At 41.3% G+C, this 16898-nt stretch overlaps 1 protein-coding gene and 1 pseudogene across 3 annotated transcripts; one reads left to right on the forward strand and one right to left on the reverse strand.

Moving 5' to 3' along the window:
* Positions 1-965: 965 nt before the first annotated feature.
* On the reverse strand, positions 966-5773 carry rrp15 (ribosomal RNA processing 15 homolog). Of its 2 annotated transcripts, none has more exons than XM_084358316.1 (5): positions 5575-5773; positions 4030-4358; positions 2328-2425; positions 2056-2239; positions 966-1687 (listed from the first exon to the last, which is right to left on the reverse strand). In XM_084358316.1, exons 1-5 carry the CDS (start codon positions 5612-5614, stop codon positions 1538-1540), a joined length of 801 nt encoding a protein of 266 aa, XP_084214442.1. In that variant the 5' UTR covers positions 5615-5773; the 3' UTR covers positions 966-1537. The 2 variants fall into 2 exon arrangements, with proteins under 2 accessions (XP_084214442.1, XP_084214441.1); XM_084358315.1 differs by having other exon boundaries at positions 2050-2239; positions 5575-5771.
* A 97-nt stretch (positions 5774-5870) lies between these two features.
* LOC311259697 (ciliary microtubule associated protein 1B-like) lies at positions 5871-7974 on the forward strand (annotated as a pseudogene). The gene is made up of 5 exons (XR_014624895.1): positions 5871-5924; positions 7201-7316; positions 7440-7638; positions 7724-7783; positions 7874-7974. The product of XR_014624895.1 is annotated as a ciliary microtubule associated protein 1B-like (transcript).
* The last annotated feature ends 8924 nt before the right edge of the window (positions 7975-16898 follow it).

The following is a 16898-nucleotide window of genomic DNA, read 5'->3' on the forward strand; positions in this document are numbered from 1 at the left end:
CTCTGTTTGCGGGATAAATAGGAATGTGTTCATATACTGATGGATTTATGGGCGGTAATCCATCCAGTGTTGTTGGCTTTGATTTTTTTAATTAGATTTGTTGACAATAAGAGAAGTACAGAAATGTTTTGGATTGTGACCAAAGCAACCCAGTCACACACACACTGTGTGTGTGCAGCACTTATTCAAATACGTTTTTAGGGGCTTAAAGAGATGATAATATTATCAACAGCAGAAATGAAAGCTGCATCTTTTTCAGGTACTGTGAAAAATATGATTTTGTTCTCCTGTCTCGTTAACCATTCATTCATAACCTTCACAATCCCTCACATGAATAAGTATGTTGGGACCTCTTGTGGAGGTCCTAGTCTACTACTTTAAACAGTAGGTTTGGATTTTTTTGTTATTACAACACTTAGACATGCCCAATGTTCATTCAGAGTTATGAGTCACTGTAATTATGAAGATCTCATGAAGAGGTCCTCACTCACCACTACACTGCCGAGAGCTTCAGAATCTCCCTGACCAGTAGACACCATCTTGTTTTCACGAAGACAATCAACTGACTCACCAAAGGTAACTTCTGACAGCGATGCAGATGTTGGTTTATTTTCTTTTTCAGAGACCATTTATTCATTTGTTTTGGAAGAGGGTTCACTCGGGATCGCCTGGAGAAATCCAACTTCGTAATTAACTGAATTTCTATCTTGCGTTGTTTATTGTTGAATCACCGAAGGCTGCTGTTTTCTGTTAAACTCTGGGATCTTTATTTTTGGCAAACATTTAAACCCTGACCTGCAAAAAGACACCAGGATAAAGTCAAGCTGTCATAAAATACCCCTATCTTTTTAAGAGGAATTAGTAAATGACAGATGTCAGGGCCTAAACCCATGACCTGCTGGTCTGTACTAATCCAGATGTGATACTCTAACAATGACATCAGTCTACAGAAAGAACACAGAGCATTGAAGGTGACACATGCACTGGCTGTTTATTCGACCAGCACTGTATAAAACATTCCTATATACAGAGTCTACATCATGACAGCTCTTTCATTAATAAAATAGTTTGTAGGAAAAAATGGAGCAAACTGAAGCAGAATCCCTGAAGGAGGAGAGGAGCTGATCACCTGCAGCTCCTCACCTGCAGCCCCTCCAGGCTCTATCTCAATCTGTTTCCAATCGTCCAGTTTTTCATGTCTTTATCGACTACACTATGTTTTACAGTCCCTCACCTTTTCTCTTCTCTGCACAATATATTAAGCAACAAATATCTGAATGTAAGATGCTTATAAAGCTGTTTCCTTGTGTTTACAATCAGTAAAGGACAATTTTCAGATTTTCTCCATCCTCCTTTTTGTTCAGCACACAAACTGATCAAGAGCAAGGTAACTGCTACATGTGTTCATTTCCAGACATGGGAAGAATGTTCCTGAAGCTCAAGCTGTTCTCTGCAGGTCAGGGTTCCTGTTTCCCAGACTGTCCATGAAGGCCTCGCAGCTGGACGTACACAGTCTCTTCAGCCTATCTGGATGGTGTCAGTCTGAATCACTGTCCTCCACCTGCCCCCGTGACTGTGCATCAGGCTCCTCCGTGTCACTGTCTTTGTCCCAGTCCTTCATGGTGCCTCCCATCATGAAGTCATCTCTGAGGACACTCCAGGCAGGCTTCTCCTCTGCTGCTGCAGCCTGCACGCACACGCACACACACGCACACGCACACACACACACACGTTACACTACAGCAAACGCTCACTTTCTGTACCTCAGTGCTACAGGTTCAGTCAGTGCTACCAGCTCTGCAGCTCTCATCAATGGTTTCATGAAGCAACAGTGCCACCATGTGAGCACTCAGTTTATTACAGAGTCCTGTAGAGATTAACCCCGTTTGGGCCCAAATTATAACTTATCAGTCATTTTATTTCATGAAAAGAGTCAAGCTCTCCATGCCCATGAGTAGAATATTAGCGAAAGGAGTAGAAACAATTCTTCTACTTGTTTTCTAGAAGTGTTGTCATGAAGTAATGACAACAAGACCTCATAGAACTTACAGTGACCTTCTCAGTCTTGCTGGTGACTTCACTGCCTCCCTCTGTCCTTCTCAGCACATCAATGAAGTCTTTCTTAGAGACAGATGAAAGTAACTTGGCCTTCTTCCTCTCTGAGCCACCAACTTCCTTCACCTTGGCATCGATTGTTTTCTGATGTTTCTTCACTGCGTTGAACAGCTGCACCACCCCCCTGGGCAGGAATGACACACTTGGATCAGCACATGTAACTGAGAATGCTAAACAAAGCCTTGTAGAAAGAAAAAAAAAGATATACACACCTGGTAGAAACTCTTTGTAGAGTTCTTTCAGTCTCACGGTCCTTCACCTTGTCAGGTTTCTCCCTGCACATCATCTCCCACGCTCGCTTCTTGTCAACCTGTTGGACATGAGTACAGATATATCTTCACTTTCAGCTCCCCAAAATGTTCATGCTGTTCAACATCCTGCAAACCTCTGCCTGCATCTATTCCTCCAGCATTCTTCTATGTAATTTGCATAAGATTTTTATGCGTTGAATCCCAAATTGTCCAAAAACACATCTCTTCTTCCTTTGGCTTCTTTCAGCTTCTCAAATTTTGCACCAATGAATACGACTCATTTGGTTTTGGAGCATGGCCTATCTTGTGGAGGTTTAGGGTAGCTAATTCAGTTTAAGGTCCTGCATAGGATTCATTTTACAAAAGCTAGGCTGAGCAGGTTGTGTCCAGGTACTAGTGATACATGTGATAGATCTGGCTTGTCATACTCATGTTTCATATTATTTTTCTTGTCTCAAACTGGCAGAGTTCTGGTCTTATTTCTTTAACAGCAGCAGCAGATTGAGGACAAAACATATTACAGCATCATATTAATCCCATACCTGATACTGATCTGTTCAAATTGGCCCCAGAGCTGAGAAATTCAGAGCAGCCAACAGAAGCAAGTCGCTCCGCTCTCTCTTTGCACCATCCTTTTCTATTTCCATTAGTTAGTTATGTAGTCAGGTGACTTTTTAAAAGCAAAGAATATGACTAAGAAATGTTCACTAACTAAGAAGAACTCTCCATCAGCACCTGCAGAAACTGGGTGCTGCTGAAACTAGTTTTAAATTATGACAAAGTTCTGACCCGTGAGCTAACAGTGTGTGCACAGTAAACTATAGACTAAGGCTAAGCAACACCTGACAACATGTGCAGGAATAATGTTATTGTTTGTTAGATAAAAGTGCGAACTGTATATACTAAGGCAGGGCAATATGTACGATATATATCATTAGTCTTACATTTTCTATATGGTTATATGTCGTAAGTGTTTCCTTTCCCTGGTTTTAAAGGCTGCACTACAGTAAGTGATGTCATCTTCTAAACTTACTGCTGAGAACTTACACTGTTCTAAGAAAATATGAAGTGCTTTTGAGAAGATTTCAAAATATCGAGGTACATATCATATATCACGATATAGCCTAAAAATATGGTAATATCATTAAGACCATACAGTCCAGCCCGAGTTAATACTGTAAAATCAGAATGTAACACATTAAATGGACCTATTGGCCAGCTAGAATAGCTAGATGGTAACTTATACCACTTTTACATAATAATTTGCATGCATACGCAGGTTTTTAAAACGCAGGAAAATACTCTAATGATCGCCAATTAACTGTGTTCACATTGTCAGTGGACGAGCTTGTCTTTCTGTTTTTCTTCCCCCTTGTGCGTTTCATGTTAATCATCACAAACACAAGGGAAAAATTATTCCTTCATTTGCTTCTTTTTTGTCATATTTCAGGATGTTATCTCTGAGCTCACTACCATGCACTGGTACTTTCAGACAATGTGATATTGGCATCATTTGATTGATTTGGGGTTGCAGCTGTGGATGTGATGCATGACACCCCCCAAATTTAATTGCCTATAATCACATATGTTGAAGACCCATAAAAAAAGAACATGAAAGAAGTGTCATAGTGTGCATCACTGAGTCCTTCACTGAAGTGATTACCTGTTTCTTTCTCTCCAGCTGCTCCTGTCTTTCTTTCTCCTTTATCTTGTCCAGCTCTTTGTTCTTCACCAGGATGCCGCTGTTGCTCTCAGAGGCTTTCTTCCCCAGGATTTTTGCCATGGCCTCTGCCCATCCAGCATTGGCAGTACCATCATCTCCTTCATTCTTTGCTCCATCTTTATCATCTGCATCCTCCCCATTGCTGCCTCCATCGGCATCTTCGACATCTCCTCCATCGCTCGCTTCATCATCTGACCTTTCATCGTTGCTCCCTCCAACTGAATCACTTTGGTCATCGCTATCCTCAAACTGAGGCTCTTCATTGGCCCCTGAGTAACACAGAGAAATACAAACATATTTAACACACGCACGTACGTGTGCACACGCGCACACGCACACACACACAATTATGTCTGCTGTTTTGTCATCAGCTCTTACAAATGTCACCAGTTGCTGTAAATTGCTTCTATGTTTTTTCTCATCTTTGTTAGCTGGTTCAGAACAAGGAACCTTAAAAAAGAAGGAAGGGTCTTTATATCACTGAACCTTGCTTTTGGGCTTGGGGTCCGACCAAATATCACTGATGAGACTCTAACTGCACTGTGAAAACAAAGCCTCTCCCAAACTAAATGGAGGGATGAACAAGGTGGCGATAAAAAAAAAACAATAAAATTGGATTTTGACCTCCTGTCACCACAGTTTGACACTAAAGCACGATTCAGTGACATAACAAGCCTTCCTTGGGTCAGGCAGTGGGTTTAAGCCTGTTTGGATGGTCTGGTTAGACAGAGACAAAGTCCACACAGGGGCGTCTCCTCTGAACTGTGACTGATGGCCATTAGTCTAATTAGTGAAGATGTGAAGTCCAGTGCTGGACGGTGCAGGACCATTAAAGCTCAAACGATCAGAGGATTTTTTCACCTGAAACTTTTCTGAAAGGTTTATCACACATACACATACACACACGCGCGCGCGCGCACACACACACACACACACACACACACACACACACACACACACACACACATACACACATACACATTTTACGGTTTAAAGGAATACCGACTGCACTATTTAAATACTTCTGGTTATTTTCCATTTTGCAACGATCCGCCCAAACCTGTAGCAGGTGGGATTAGTACAGACTTGCTTGTTGTTTTCGAATGATTCTGTTTGATGAAGAGGAATGAAGAAGACTAACAACGCTTCAGTTTACTGTCGTCCTGTACGTTAGATGGAGCTAACACATTAATGTTCTCCCTCCTGGAACAGATAGCGTTTATTAGCTAGTGCGATGCCCTATAAAGCATCGTTTTTTGTTGTACCCAATATATGACCGTTCACAGCAGGTTAAGTTAGGCTACATTAAGCAGTTGCTAACAGGAACAAGACCAGTGCCATGGTAGCTCTGGAGCACACAGCACATACAGCAGCGTTAGCTAACGTCAGCAACAAAGTGTAAGCTAGCTCTATCTGCGAGATTAACATCTGCGTCAAACACTTCAGTCTTTGTTTAACACGAATAAACTGTAAATAAAAACTCACCAGACGTCTCAACATGTGTTTTCACCAGGGCAGCCATCATGGTGTTTGAGTAAAATGGTTCCGTAGAGTACAACTGCCAAACACAGAAGTTCCTTCTGTTTCTCTGAGGTTCAGCTCATTACTGCCCCCCTCTGGAGTCAGTCAGCTCCTGCAGCGTTAACCTGAGCGGAAATCTGCCATCGTCTCCTTCTGTATCTCTGTGGTGGTTGACACGCACGTGCTCTACAGGTTACAGTTACAGGACAATGGTTGGCTGCTTCTCTATGACGTAACGAGCTGTTCACAGAACTCATCTATGAGTGTCATCAATGCTCCTCTTTTATTTCCCCGTTATTGTCAACTTTAACAAGGTAAAATCATTTCTTAACAGTTTCTTAACTCATAACTGAACTAAAGTGAAAGCAGTCACTGACTTCATGAGTTTGTCTGCGCTTATTGTTTTGTTAAATGCTACTGTGGGTGTATGCTGCGTGTGCTCACTGGCTTTGAAGTAACACTGGTTTTACTTTACCAACAAATGTATTTTATTAAAGCACAGAAATAAGTGTGCACACGACGACTGCAGCATAGTTAGGCTAATGTTCACTAATGTGTAACCGAGGTGTAAGTTACAGAAACTGCTACCAGGGAAATGTTTATGATTCACTAGCCTGCTGCCTCATTTGACTCACTAACATGGCAAGTGCTCATTTCTTTCAGTGTGACAAGTGTGTGTGAAATAATCAGCCGCAGAAACAGACGGAGGTAGATGTATATCACTCCAGTGTAATGTTTTGATATGTCATTCAGCTTTATATTTTCATGTTAAAAGTGACTTAAAGTTAGAAAGAATTGTAGCTACCAAAGTTTAAGATCATTAAACAAGCAATGTCAAATCTAAAATCTGTTGGCCAGCTGAATTAAAAGACAATCACAGTCTGATTAGACAAACCAGACTACTTTTAATCTTTTGAAGTCAGTCCATGTGACAGGGGTGCAAGTTTATTCAGTTTCACCAAAACATTCTTAAACTTAGAAGTGCTTCACTACACAGGCTCTTATTATTATCATTCAAAATGACTGGCTGGCGACGTTGCTCTTCCTGGTGACCTCACCCATCAGAAGAAGTTGGTGAAAGTTTTCTACCTTCAGGCTTTAACAGCAGCTTAATAACATTTCAAACAGCAAAATCCATCCTGTAGTTTTCACATAATTAAGAGTTTGTTGTAAAGACTCCCAGGTATTTTCAGCCTAGAATCTAAAAGAATATTTACAGAGTTCAGAAAAATACCTCAAGCACCAGACAGCCCTGTTAGCTTTTCTAATGATGCTACATATGCAATTTCAAGGATATGTGTGTCAAGACACCCTGAGAAGGCAAGTTTGCAGAAAAGCGTTTATGTTCTGTCATGTGCCAGCCCGATATTTAAATAAAGACCCTCTCCTCCAGGAGCACCAGTGACTGAAAGAGGCACCAGAGGTGTTCCTGTTGTTGCTCTTTCCTCTTATAACTAAAAAGCCAGTTTATCAAGTGCCTTTTGTCCACAATCCATTTATGTGTGTGTGTGTGTGTGTGTGTGTGTGTGTGTGTGTGTGTGTGTGTGTGTGTGTGTGTGTGTGTGTGTGTGTCTTTCTTGATTCTCTCAGGATAATGACAAGCAGTGGACCTTGGGTTGGGAACTGGAGGCCCCACAAGCCAAGAGGGCCTATAGCTGCCCTCTATGGTAGCCCGGGGCCAAAGTATGGCCTGCCTGGACTCACAAGTACAGCCAAAATGACCATTAAGCCTTTTTTTTACCACCATTTTTATTATTATTATTACTATTATTATCATTACTATAATATTACTATAATTTACATTTTGTGTCCTTGTATCCTCCATAAAGGTAATTCTAAACACGACTCAGCTAAATTCAAAGCACCATTGTTCAGCTTCGGGATACGGCACAATCAGTTCTGACTGCTCGCCTGGACCAAACTACCTCACCCCCTCCAACATCACACGAGAGGGCCGAGACAGCGCTCCAGCGTTTTCGCTCCACAGCCATGTCAAGGAGCCAAGACAGTTCCAGGTCCCTGGACCAGGTCAGAAAACCTCTTCCACATTAACAATTGCCATTTGAGTTTAGCTGTTACCTGTGTCTTTGTATGACTTTCCTTGGTGTTTCAGGCCAGTACAGCCCAGAGCATTCTGGGAGAAGCAAAGACTTTAAACAAAGCCAAACACCAGGTAATATGTTGCATTTGGTGTCAATATAAGCTGTGGATCACGTTTTTTTGTCACAAAGAATATAAACTTCACCTGTCGCTCATTCTCCAGGTCCAGCCGCATACAATCTACCACCTGTGCTGCGGCCCAAAACTGCTCACTCCCACTCACTCTTTGGCTGAAATAAGGTTGGGAGCTTCTATGAGGACCTGAAAAAGGTGCACGTAAAAACAATTTCCTTTAAAAAAAATCTAGAAATCTTGTGATATGCTCTTGTTCTAACTCAGCTACTTTGTCAACAGTATACTGTTTCTGACCAGGTGGGTGCTTCATCACTTCATTCAACACTTAAAATAAGTCCCAGCATGCACAGTGAAAAACGTTTTGTGCCTCTCCCTTTCTCTGCCTCCCCTCTCAGTATCTGTATAGATCGGTACCTCGCTGTCGCCCATGCGTCCAGTACGCTCCATCGATGCAGGACCACAGGGCCAGCCAAGTGTGTCAGCGCTTGTTTGGTTCATTGCAGTGGTGGTCACCTACTCGTTCCAGGTGAAGACACAAACACGACACAAATGCTTGCGCACATGCATAGATCTTAAACAGAACAAATGTAAAACCTGAGTCAAAGTCTCCTTAAACAGAGTACAACTTGCATTTAGTTGTGCAATCCTGTGCCGTAGAATGACATTAAATGAACCTTAAATGAACCTGAACAGACAGAGGGTACCACTGCTCAGGCCAACGTCACCTTTTAGACAAACAGCTTAATTTGGCTAAATAAAGGCCTGTAAACTAGATATATACATACAAATATCATATTTTTGTATGTATTATTTTTTTTATACTACCATCTAGTGGTAGCATGACATGACATGGAGCTTTTGGCTAACACACACTGACGGATGACAGTGGTGTATGGTCCGCTGTGCGGATCTCCCTCATCATTGGCCAGCCTGTCGCTGTGTTGATGTACGTCCATGACTACTACGTCATTCATTATGGGGGCACTACATAGTACTGGAGAAATGCATAAAAGCTTCCAGTCACACACATAAACATGTGCAAGTAATGTTGTATACACACACACACACACACACACACACACACACACACACACGCCAGCCTGCAGGACAACTCAATGAGTAAATGCAGACAAGAATGAAGAAGCTCTGCTAATATGAACCCAACAGGAAAATAATTTTTGACTTCTTGATTTTTGCACTAAATAGAAATGACCCAGAGGATATCAGGAACTTGTTCTAACAACAGGAGGAGTGCTCGGTTTAAAGGGGTATTCCACTTTATTAGGACAAAGGCAACTTTAGGCAAACCTCTGTACCTACAGCCGTCTTAATATCTCTATCTAGCATCGGATCCTAAACTTAGAGTGTAATAGCACTTTGATCTCTATTAGTTGAAACTGATCCATCATTGTTAGATATGCTAGATGAATGATTTTATCTAAAGTAAATGTGCGGTGATGAGGTTTCCTCAAGTAGCCAATATCAATGGGTGATGATTCATGAGTTCAAACAGGTGTTAAAATTGACCACAGTAACAATTTATTTTTTACAAGTATTCTGTATAAAACACTCTTCTTGAAGCAATGAGGTTGTTGAGTATTACAGACATTTATAATAAAAAGATGTGTGAAACAAATGTGGTCAAAGGCAGGAAACTGAAGACTGAGAAGGACCTTACTTGTACAGTCGTGGACGTCCAGGCAGCCTCTTAGCCTCTATTTCTCAACTACTAATGACATCAATGCAAGCTCTAAGTGTATCAGTACATGCTACAGATGTGTTGTCTGCCTTGGCTTTATTGTATTTTTTGTGTTGCGTTTGACTTATCAGGTTTATTTTATACGTCGTACAGCTGTATCTTTCTGCAGTTATGTTTTGACATCTAGAAATGATCATGTATGTTGTATTTTATTTACAATCAATGATTTACTGCAGTAGTTGATTTACTGATTTGAACCAATGAATGTTTTTTGCACTTTAAAGAGATGCATGCTGTTGACTAAAGCAATAGATTTCTATGAATGTATTCTTTAAGTTATAGCAATCGTGTAAGGAAAATATTTTTTGTTAAAATAATTTGTATATTTTGTAATTTGCTTGTTGACAGTTCGTTATATGAGGGTTGTTTCAAAGAGAAACAGCAGCTGCAGTGGTGATAATGAGAGTTTCAAACATAACGCTGTTGTTAAATCATAACACCAAGTGTTATGATTTAACAACAGCGTTATGCCTAAAATGTGGTCAGGCATCGGGAAAGAAAAGAGGACATATATTAAAAGAAAAAAAACCTGAAAAGGCTCCAATTTAACATTTTCAGTCAACTGTCATCATATATTTGGAAAGCATATTAAAGCATAACAAATAAAACAAAAGGACATCTTTCTATAATAACTTTGATATGGCAAAATCAATATTGGCAACAGTGTCAGGCTGTAATAGCTTTCAAATCAGGACTCTTCAGAATTTACTGTTGTCTTTAAAATACAGCATGCATTGAAATTGAGGACAAAAAAACTTTATAGTGCAGAAAATCTTACACATCAAAGCTCCACATCAGGTCCGGGGGAAGAGAGCAGGTTGAGAATATCTACTGCTGCAAGAGACAAACGCAGAAACAGACAAGTTATATGTGGTGTTATAAGTAAATGCAGTGATGTGTGTGCGTGGATGTGTGTGTTTCACCTTGGCTTTCTGCTTCTGGACAGGCAGACGGAGTTTAAACTCTGCTGGGAGCTCTTCCTCAGAGGACAGTCTGTTTGAGAAATACACTCTCCTTATTCGACAGTTAGCGTGGATCTGAGAGGAAAACAGCAGGTCAGACATTCGCAACTGAAAGAGAATACAGTCAGAGTTGTAGCTGGTTTCTAATCTGTCTCTGTGCACTGACCTGTACAGCGTCTCAAGGTAATTGGTTCCATAGGCCCTCCTGGTGAAGTCCGACAGGTCGAACTGAATCTGGTTCCAGCCATCGTCCAGCGTCACTGGCATGGTGCAGAGCAACGGGTCCACCCGCGTCGTGCTTCGGTAGGTACTCAACCGAAACCGCCGGCGAATGTTTTTATCATCCAGCACCTGAAAGTTTAAAGATGGGAGAATATGTCCACTTTACTTGTTTATACCAACACAACATGGAACAGGTCGGTATCTGTGAGAGTGAATATACCCTACCTCAGCTTCAAAGGTGAAATACTTCTTCAGATTCTTGACGATCAGAACAAGAATGGGAAGCTTGATGCCCAGTGTCTTCTTGGGGTCTGCAGGACATGTTATGTAGGTGGTACTACAGAGAAGAGAAGAGATGAGGGTGCTTTAATGAGTTGCCCTGAGCTGAAGAATCAGTTAAACAGACACAAACTCACCAGACGTTTGCCCCCTCGACCTCCAACACCTGGGAGCGGATGTCGTCGTCTGTGATTCTCTTGATGCGACCATTCCTCACCTGTGTACGCACCGAAAATTATGCAGTCAATCGAAATATAGTTAGTTAGCTTTAGCACGACCAGCTAAGGAAGCTTGATAAGCTTCATAGCATCCACTCTGAATCGCTGCTTACCTTTTCATCCCATATCTGAAGCGGTTTGCTGCCGATGCTGTAGAAAATAGACAAATATCAAATCAAATCAAATCAAATTTTATTTGTATAGCCCAAATTCACAAATCACAGTTTGCCTCAGAGGGCTTTACAATCTGTACAGAGACGACACCCTCTGTCCTTCGACCCTCGATTCGAGTGAGGAAAAACTTGCCCCAAAAAAAGGCCCTTTTAACAGGGAAAAAAATGCGGAAGAAACCTCAGGGAGAGCCACAGAGGAGGGATCCCTCTCCCAGGACGGACAGACGTGCAATAGATGTCGCATGTACAGAGCAGATCAACGAGATCACAATGTATTCAATTATAAGCGATGGTTGACAGGAGTGAAAGTACATAAAGATGTATTACAGCAATAATAATGAAATGCACATGGAAATGTGATTACTAGTGATAACAGTAGTAGTGATTAATGGTAAGGATAGTATGTAGTAATGCATTACAATAATAGTAGTGGAACGTATGTAACAGATGTGACTAATATTAGCGACAGTAGTGGTGGGTGTCAGGCAGGGTCATGGCAGTAGGCGCATCCACGATCAGGCAGGGTCATAGCAGTAGGCGCATCCACGATCAGGCAGGGCCATAGCAGTAGGCGCATCCACGATCAGGCAGGGCCATAGCAGTAGGCGCATCCACGATCAGGCAGGGCCATAGCAGCGGGCGCATCCACGATCAGGCAGGGCCATAGCAGTGGGCGCATCCACGATCCACGACCCGGGCGCGGCCAGGATCCATGGGAGCCTGTAGGACTAGAAAGCACAAGGACTCCGGGGAAGAAGTAAGTCAGTGACATGCAGAGATGGGGCATGTATACAGGCATAATGTATACAGATGGAGAGGAGAGGAGAGGGGAGGCGAGAGAAGCTCAGTGTGTCATTGTCCCCCGGACTAGGCCTATAGCAGCATAACTAAGAGCTGGTCCTGTCCTGGCCCAGCCCTAACTATAAGCTCTATCGAAGAGGAAGGTCTTAAGTCTACTCTTAAAGGTAGAGAGGGTGTCCGCCTCCCGGACCAAAACAGGAAGATGGTTCCACAGAAGAGGAGCTTGATAGCTGAAGGCTCTGGCTCCCATTCTACTTTTGGAGACTTTAGGAACTACAAGTAATCCTGCGTTCTGGGAGCGTAATGCTCTAGTTGGGTGATAGGGTAGTATGAGCTCCTGGAGATATGATGGTGCCTGACCATTAACAGCTTTGTAAGTTAGGAGAAGGATTTTAAACTCTATTCTTGATTTTACAGGGAGCCAGTGCAGAGAGGCCTATATATGAATATGATCTCTTTTCTTATGTTAGTCCAAGTTAAGTTATGTTCGTCCACGATCGCTTTACACGTGTTCAATACAATGACGAGGTTAACAACAGATTTAGTTAGTAAACACTGTTTACTTGAAGTCGGTGTTATTGAAGTCCAATATCCCCGTGTATGGAATAGTTTCCTGACAGCGGATGCTGATGTGGATATCTACGACTATAAAACACAGAAGACATATACTATATCTCTAGCAGTGGGTTTCTATGAGACTATACCTAGAATACTGAAATAATTTAATTCAAAATGCATAGTAACTCCGCCAATTTCACGCCTAAGTCTAGTGTACAATAATATTACAATTTTTGTTAATTTTTAGGGGGGGGGGTGACGGATACACTTTAACATTTAAAGGCCGTTTAGCAGAGCTGCTAGGTTTCAATGGGATCATCCCTATGTTCCCAGGGTCCTATGTTCCCCGCTTTGTATGTGACCGGGGTAGGGTTAGGGTTACGGTTCCCGATGGGGGAACATAGGACCCGGGGAACAAAGGTACGCTCCCGTTTCAATCCAGGGGAGCCAGTCAAAATACCTATCACCCTAAATTTTAGGAAACAATATACTGCTCCACACCCCGCTGATATTCGTGCAGGAACGTATAATATATTTCTCTATAGCGATATTGTGGATTATCACCTATTGGGTGATAGCTATGTGCCACTTCTCCGCTGTATAAATGTGTCGGACGAGATAAGGCGTATGCCCCACTCTGACTTATGACAAGCCACACTACACATCGCTCTCCAAATCGATTATTGATGATATAGAGATCGCGATAAAAAAACGATCAAAATCAGTATATACCTTTTGCATTTGGTAAAGTCATTGTCAAACTACACTTCAGACCTGTGAGGCAGTTTTTCTAATCACTAATTGGAAAAAAAAAATAAAAAAATGACACACTCCATTTACACGCGATGATGGTAAATATATGACCTACTACATGAACCAGGCGGGGGGAGATTTACCAGGATTGATAGGGAGCAGTACTCAATGCGGTAACCCTAACCCACCAGTACTCATATGAACAACGCGTCCATAGTCGGAGACAACGCAGGGTTGGTGGCTAGAGGAGAATACACCGGTGACAGCCGAATCGTGGAGTTAACCGCCCCGATACACTCCGATTTGTTTTTTCAAGAAAAACTATTGCGAAATGGTGTCGATATTTCTCTGAAATTTATACGGTTTAAGGACGAATTTTCTCTTATGATGCCGGGAAATTTCGAGTTAAGATTATGTCAGCCAGTGTATTTGTGAGGTATCTGTTGCTCCAACTGTACGTCTGGCCCATAGCAGGGCTCTACAGTATACTAATGCTAAATACGCTATAGACAGAGTGGCTTTGAAAACTCTCTCCATACCTGCCGGAACCAGGGTGTGCAACCAAGAAAATCTCTATATTGGTCAGATCCCTAAATTTGTTATTGTCGGTTTTGTTGATAACGAGGGATATACAGGAAGTTATGCGCGCAATCCGTTTAATTTTGAGAACTTCGATACAGAGTTTATAAGTCTATACGCCGACAGTCAGTCTTTTCCCACAAAACCCTTTCAACCGTTCTTTCAGAGAGGCCATTACACAAGAGTATTATCAGCTGATTCAGACCACCGGATGTCATCTAAAAGACAGTTCGTTGGCCATATCACGTCAAGATTTCGGAGCCCGTTATTCTGTTTCAATTTGGAACCCGATGAAGGGTGTGCAGGGAATGTGTCACTAATTAAAACAGGCAATGTGAGGCTGGAAGCCCGTTTCAGAGTTCCTCTACCACGTACTGTTAATCTTTTGTTATTCTGTTTTCGATTCAGTTATCGAGTAATAGAAAAGGAGACAAGTATTGATGGACTACTAAAAAAATAATGAATACGATAGAATTAACTAGTATTATTAGGAAAAGAATTATTAGGGTACAGATTTTCTGGGGGTCCTAGCATGTGATCAGCTCCCTAAACATGTGTTTATAAATATCCTGCTATGTTGATTGTAAACACGCAGCCCTCTAACATGCCTGGGGTCCGTTTCACAAAGCAGGTTCAACAAACTCTGAGTCTAACCTTGAACTCTGAGTTGATCTACTCTGAGATAGGAAACTCTGAGTTTTCGGTTCCAGAACAGCTGATTTGAGTCAGTTTGATCAACTCGGAGTAGTTTCACCTGGAGTTAAGCGCGTGCGCCACAAGTATAAAAAGACAGCGTCAATGGAGCCCCGATTCGACGAGTCACCATGGCAACGGAGAAGAGGAGGGCTACGTTTTTTTTTATTAATGCGCTCATACGGTGAGTTTGAGCACGTTTTTAGAAGGAAGTGTAAGCAGCTTAAGATGAAACATAAAAACATTGTTCAAACAGGTAAGACCTCAGCATAATCTCATTGGGGTACCTCATTTTGATCATGTTTTACATTGTAAAGTAAATATTAAGTGGCTGTTTGACTGTACAGTTGTTTTATCCCCAACATAATGCTGTTTTCACACACATACATGTCTTCTCATCTATATCATGTTCTGTTAAAGAATTAAGCCTATTTAAACTAACACAGACTTCTACTCAGCCAACAGAAAGAAAGCAGATGCCCGTAAAACGGGTGGTGGCCCAGCACCGCCACCTCTAACAGAGGCAGAGGAGCTGGGCCTGAGCCTGGAGGGAGCTCATCCTCTGAGCTCAGCCCCCAAGACACAAGTGCTTTAATAAAATGTAATATGCCTAGAACTATCTATATATTTTAAGCCTATTCATAAAAATATTTATTTTCCTTTCATGACTTTTTTTTACTTTTGTAAAGTGCTCTGCATCTCCGACATTGTATAAAAAACTCCCATTTGCAAAAAAACGCAGCGCAACACACAATATCTGCTGGGATGTGAGAGCATGACTTCGGTTGGTAATGTTGGAAATGTAAGGACGGATTAGGTTGTGTATGTAAATGATGGACTGTGACGTGAAACGGTACCGCTCAAAAAGATAATTGTCTGGAAATGCAAGAACATCAATGCGTAGTCTGATAATTATCTCCCGACGAATATTTAATTCTCTGCGCAGTAATGCTGCACCTTCATCCACGGGATCATTATCAAAAGGACATGCCATGGTAGTGAAAATAGTCGCCACCTAATATAACTTCTAATGTCGCCTACTGACTGATTTTTGCAATGATTTTCTCAAAAAACAGACGGCAGAACTATATTACGCCAAAACTCGCCTGCTGACTGAATGAATGAGGAAATCAAATACCGTGTGTGGCTGAAAGAGGGCGGAGACAGAGAGAAACTCGAGGTTTGGTGAGAAAAACCTGGTCCCGACCAGGTTAGGTTCATAGAGTATGTTACCATGGTAACTGACCGAGAGCTTAAGTTACCTCTCTCTGTGAAACAGGCTAGAGTTACCCCTCCTTCTCTGGTGTGAGTCACCTCCCTTTGTGAAACGGAAAACTCAGAGTTTCCCTCATTTCAGGGTTAACAGACTCAGAGTTTTCACTAAACCTGCTTTGTGAAACGGACCCCTGGTGAACATTGCCTGGCTATTTATATTACAAAACATAAACAAGGATATTTCTTTGACAGTTTTGGTCACCCTCCTGACAAATTTCCAACGATAAATAATTTTCTGAAAAAACTGTAAGGATGCATTTTATTCTGGAAAACAGATTCAAAATAATCTCGCAACAACATGTGGCCCACACTGTCTTTTTTCTATGTCATGTGCAAAAAGACCCGATCTTGTTTGTTATGATGCAATGGTATGTCAATTTGTTAACAAAATACGACCTGATGTATGTCATGGATATGATTTTACATGTGTACAATGTGGATAACAAATGTGTAATCTAATGTTAAATGTTATGTAAACCGTGTTAACATCAAATAAATAAAGAACACAATCTTATTTTAAGGTGTCGTTTTTTTTATTCATGTTTATTAATAATAATAATAATAATAATAATAATAATAATAATAATAACAACAACAAATAGAAAAACATACAGCTGTATCAACACCACAGTCTGTCTTAAACACACACTCACATATACATGAAAATACTTTAAAAACAACAATGTACCATTGGCAGTGAGAAAAGAAAAAAAAGCTAGAAATTACAGGCATATTGTCACTAAAACATTCATGTAGCAAACAATGGTATTTAAATAAAGAAAACAATTCAATCTATACATAAAATGATACAAATTACATAAAAAGAAAAAAATGTCTAAGT

The sequence above is a fragment of the Pagrus pagrus genome (genome assembly GCF_965226575.1).
Source record: "Pagrus pagrus genome assembly, chromosome: 7".
NCBI lineage: Eukaryota > Metazoa > Chordata > Actinopteri > Spariformes > Sparidae > Pagrus > Pagrus pagrus.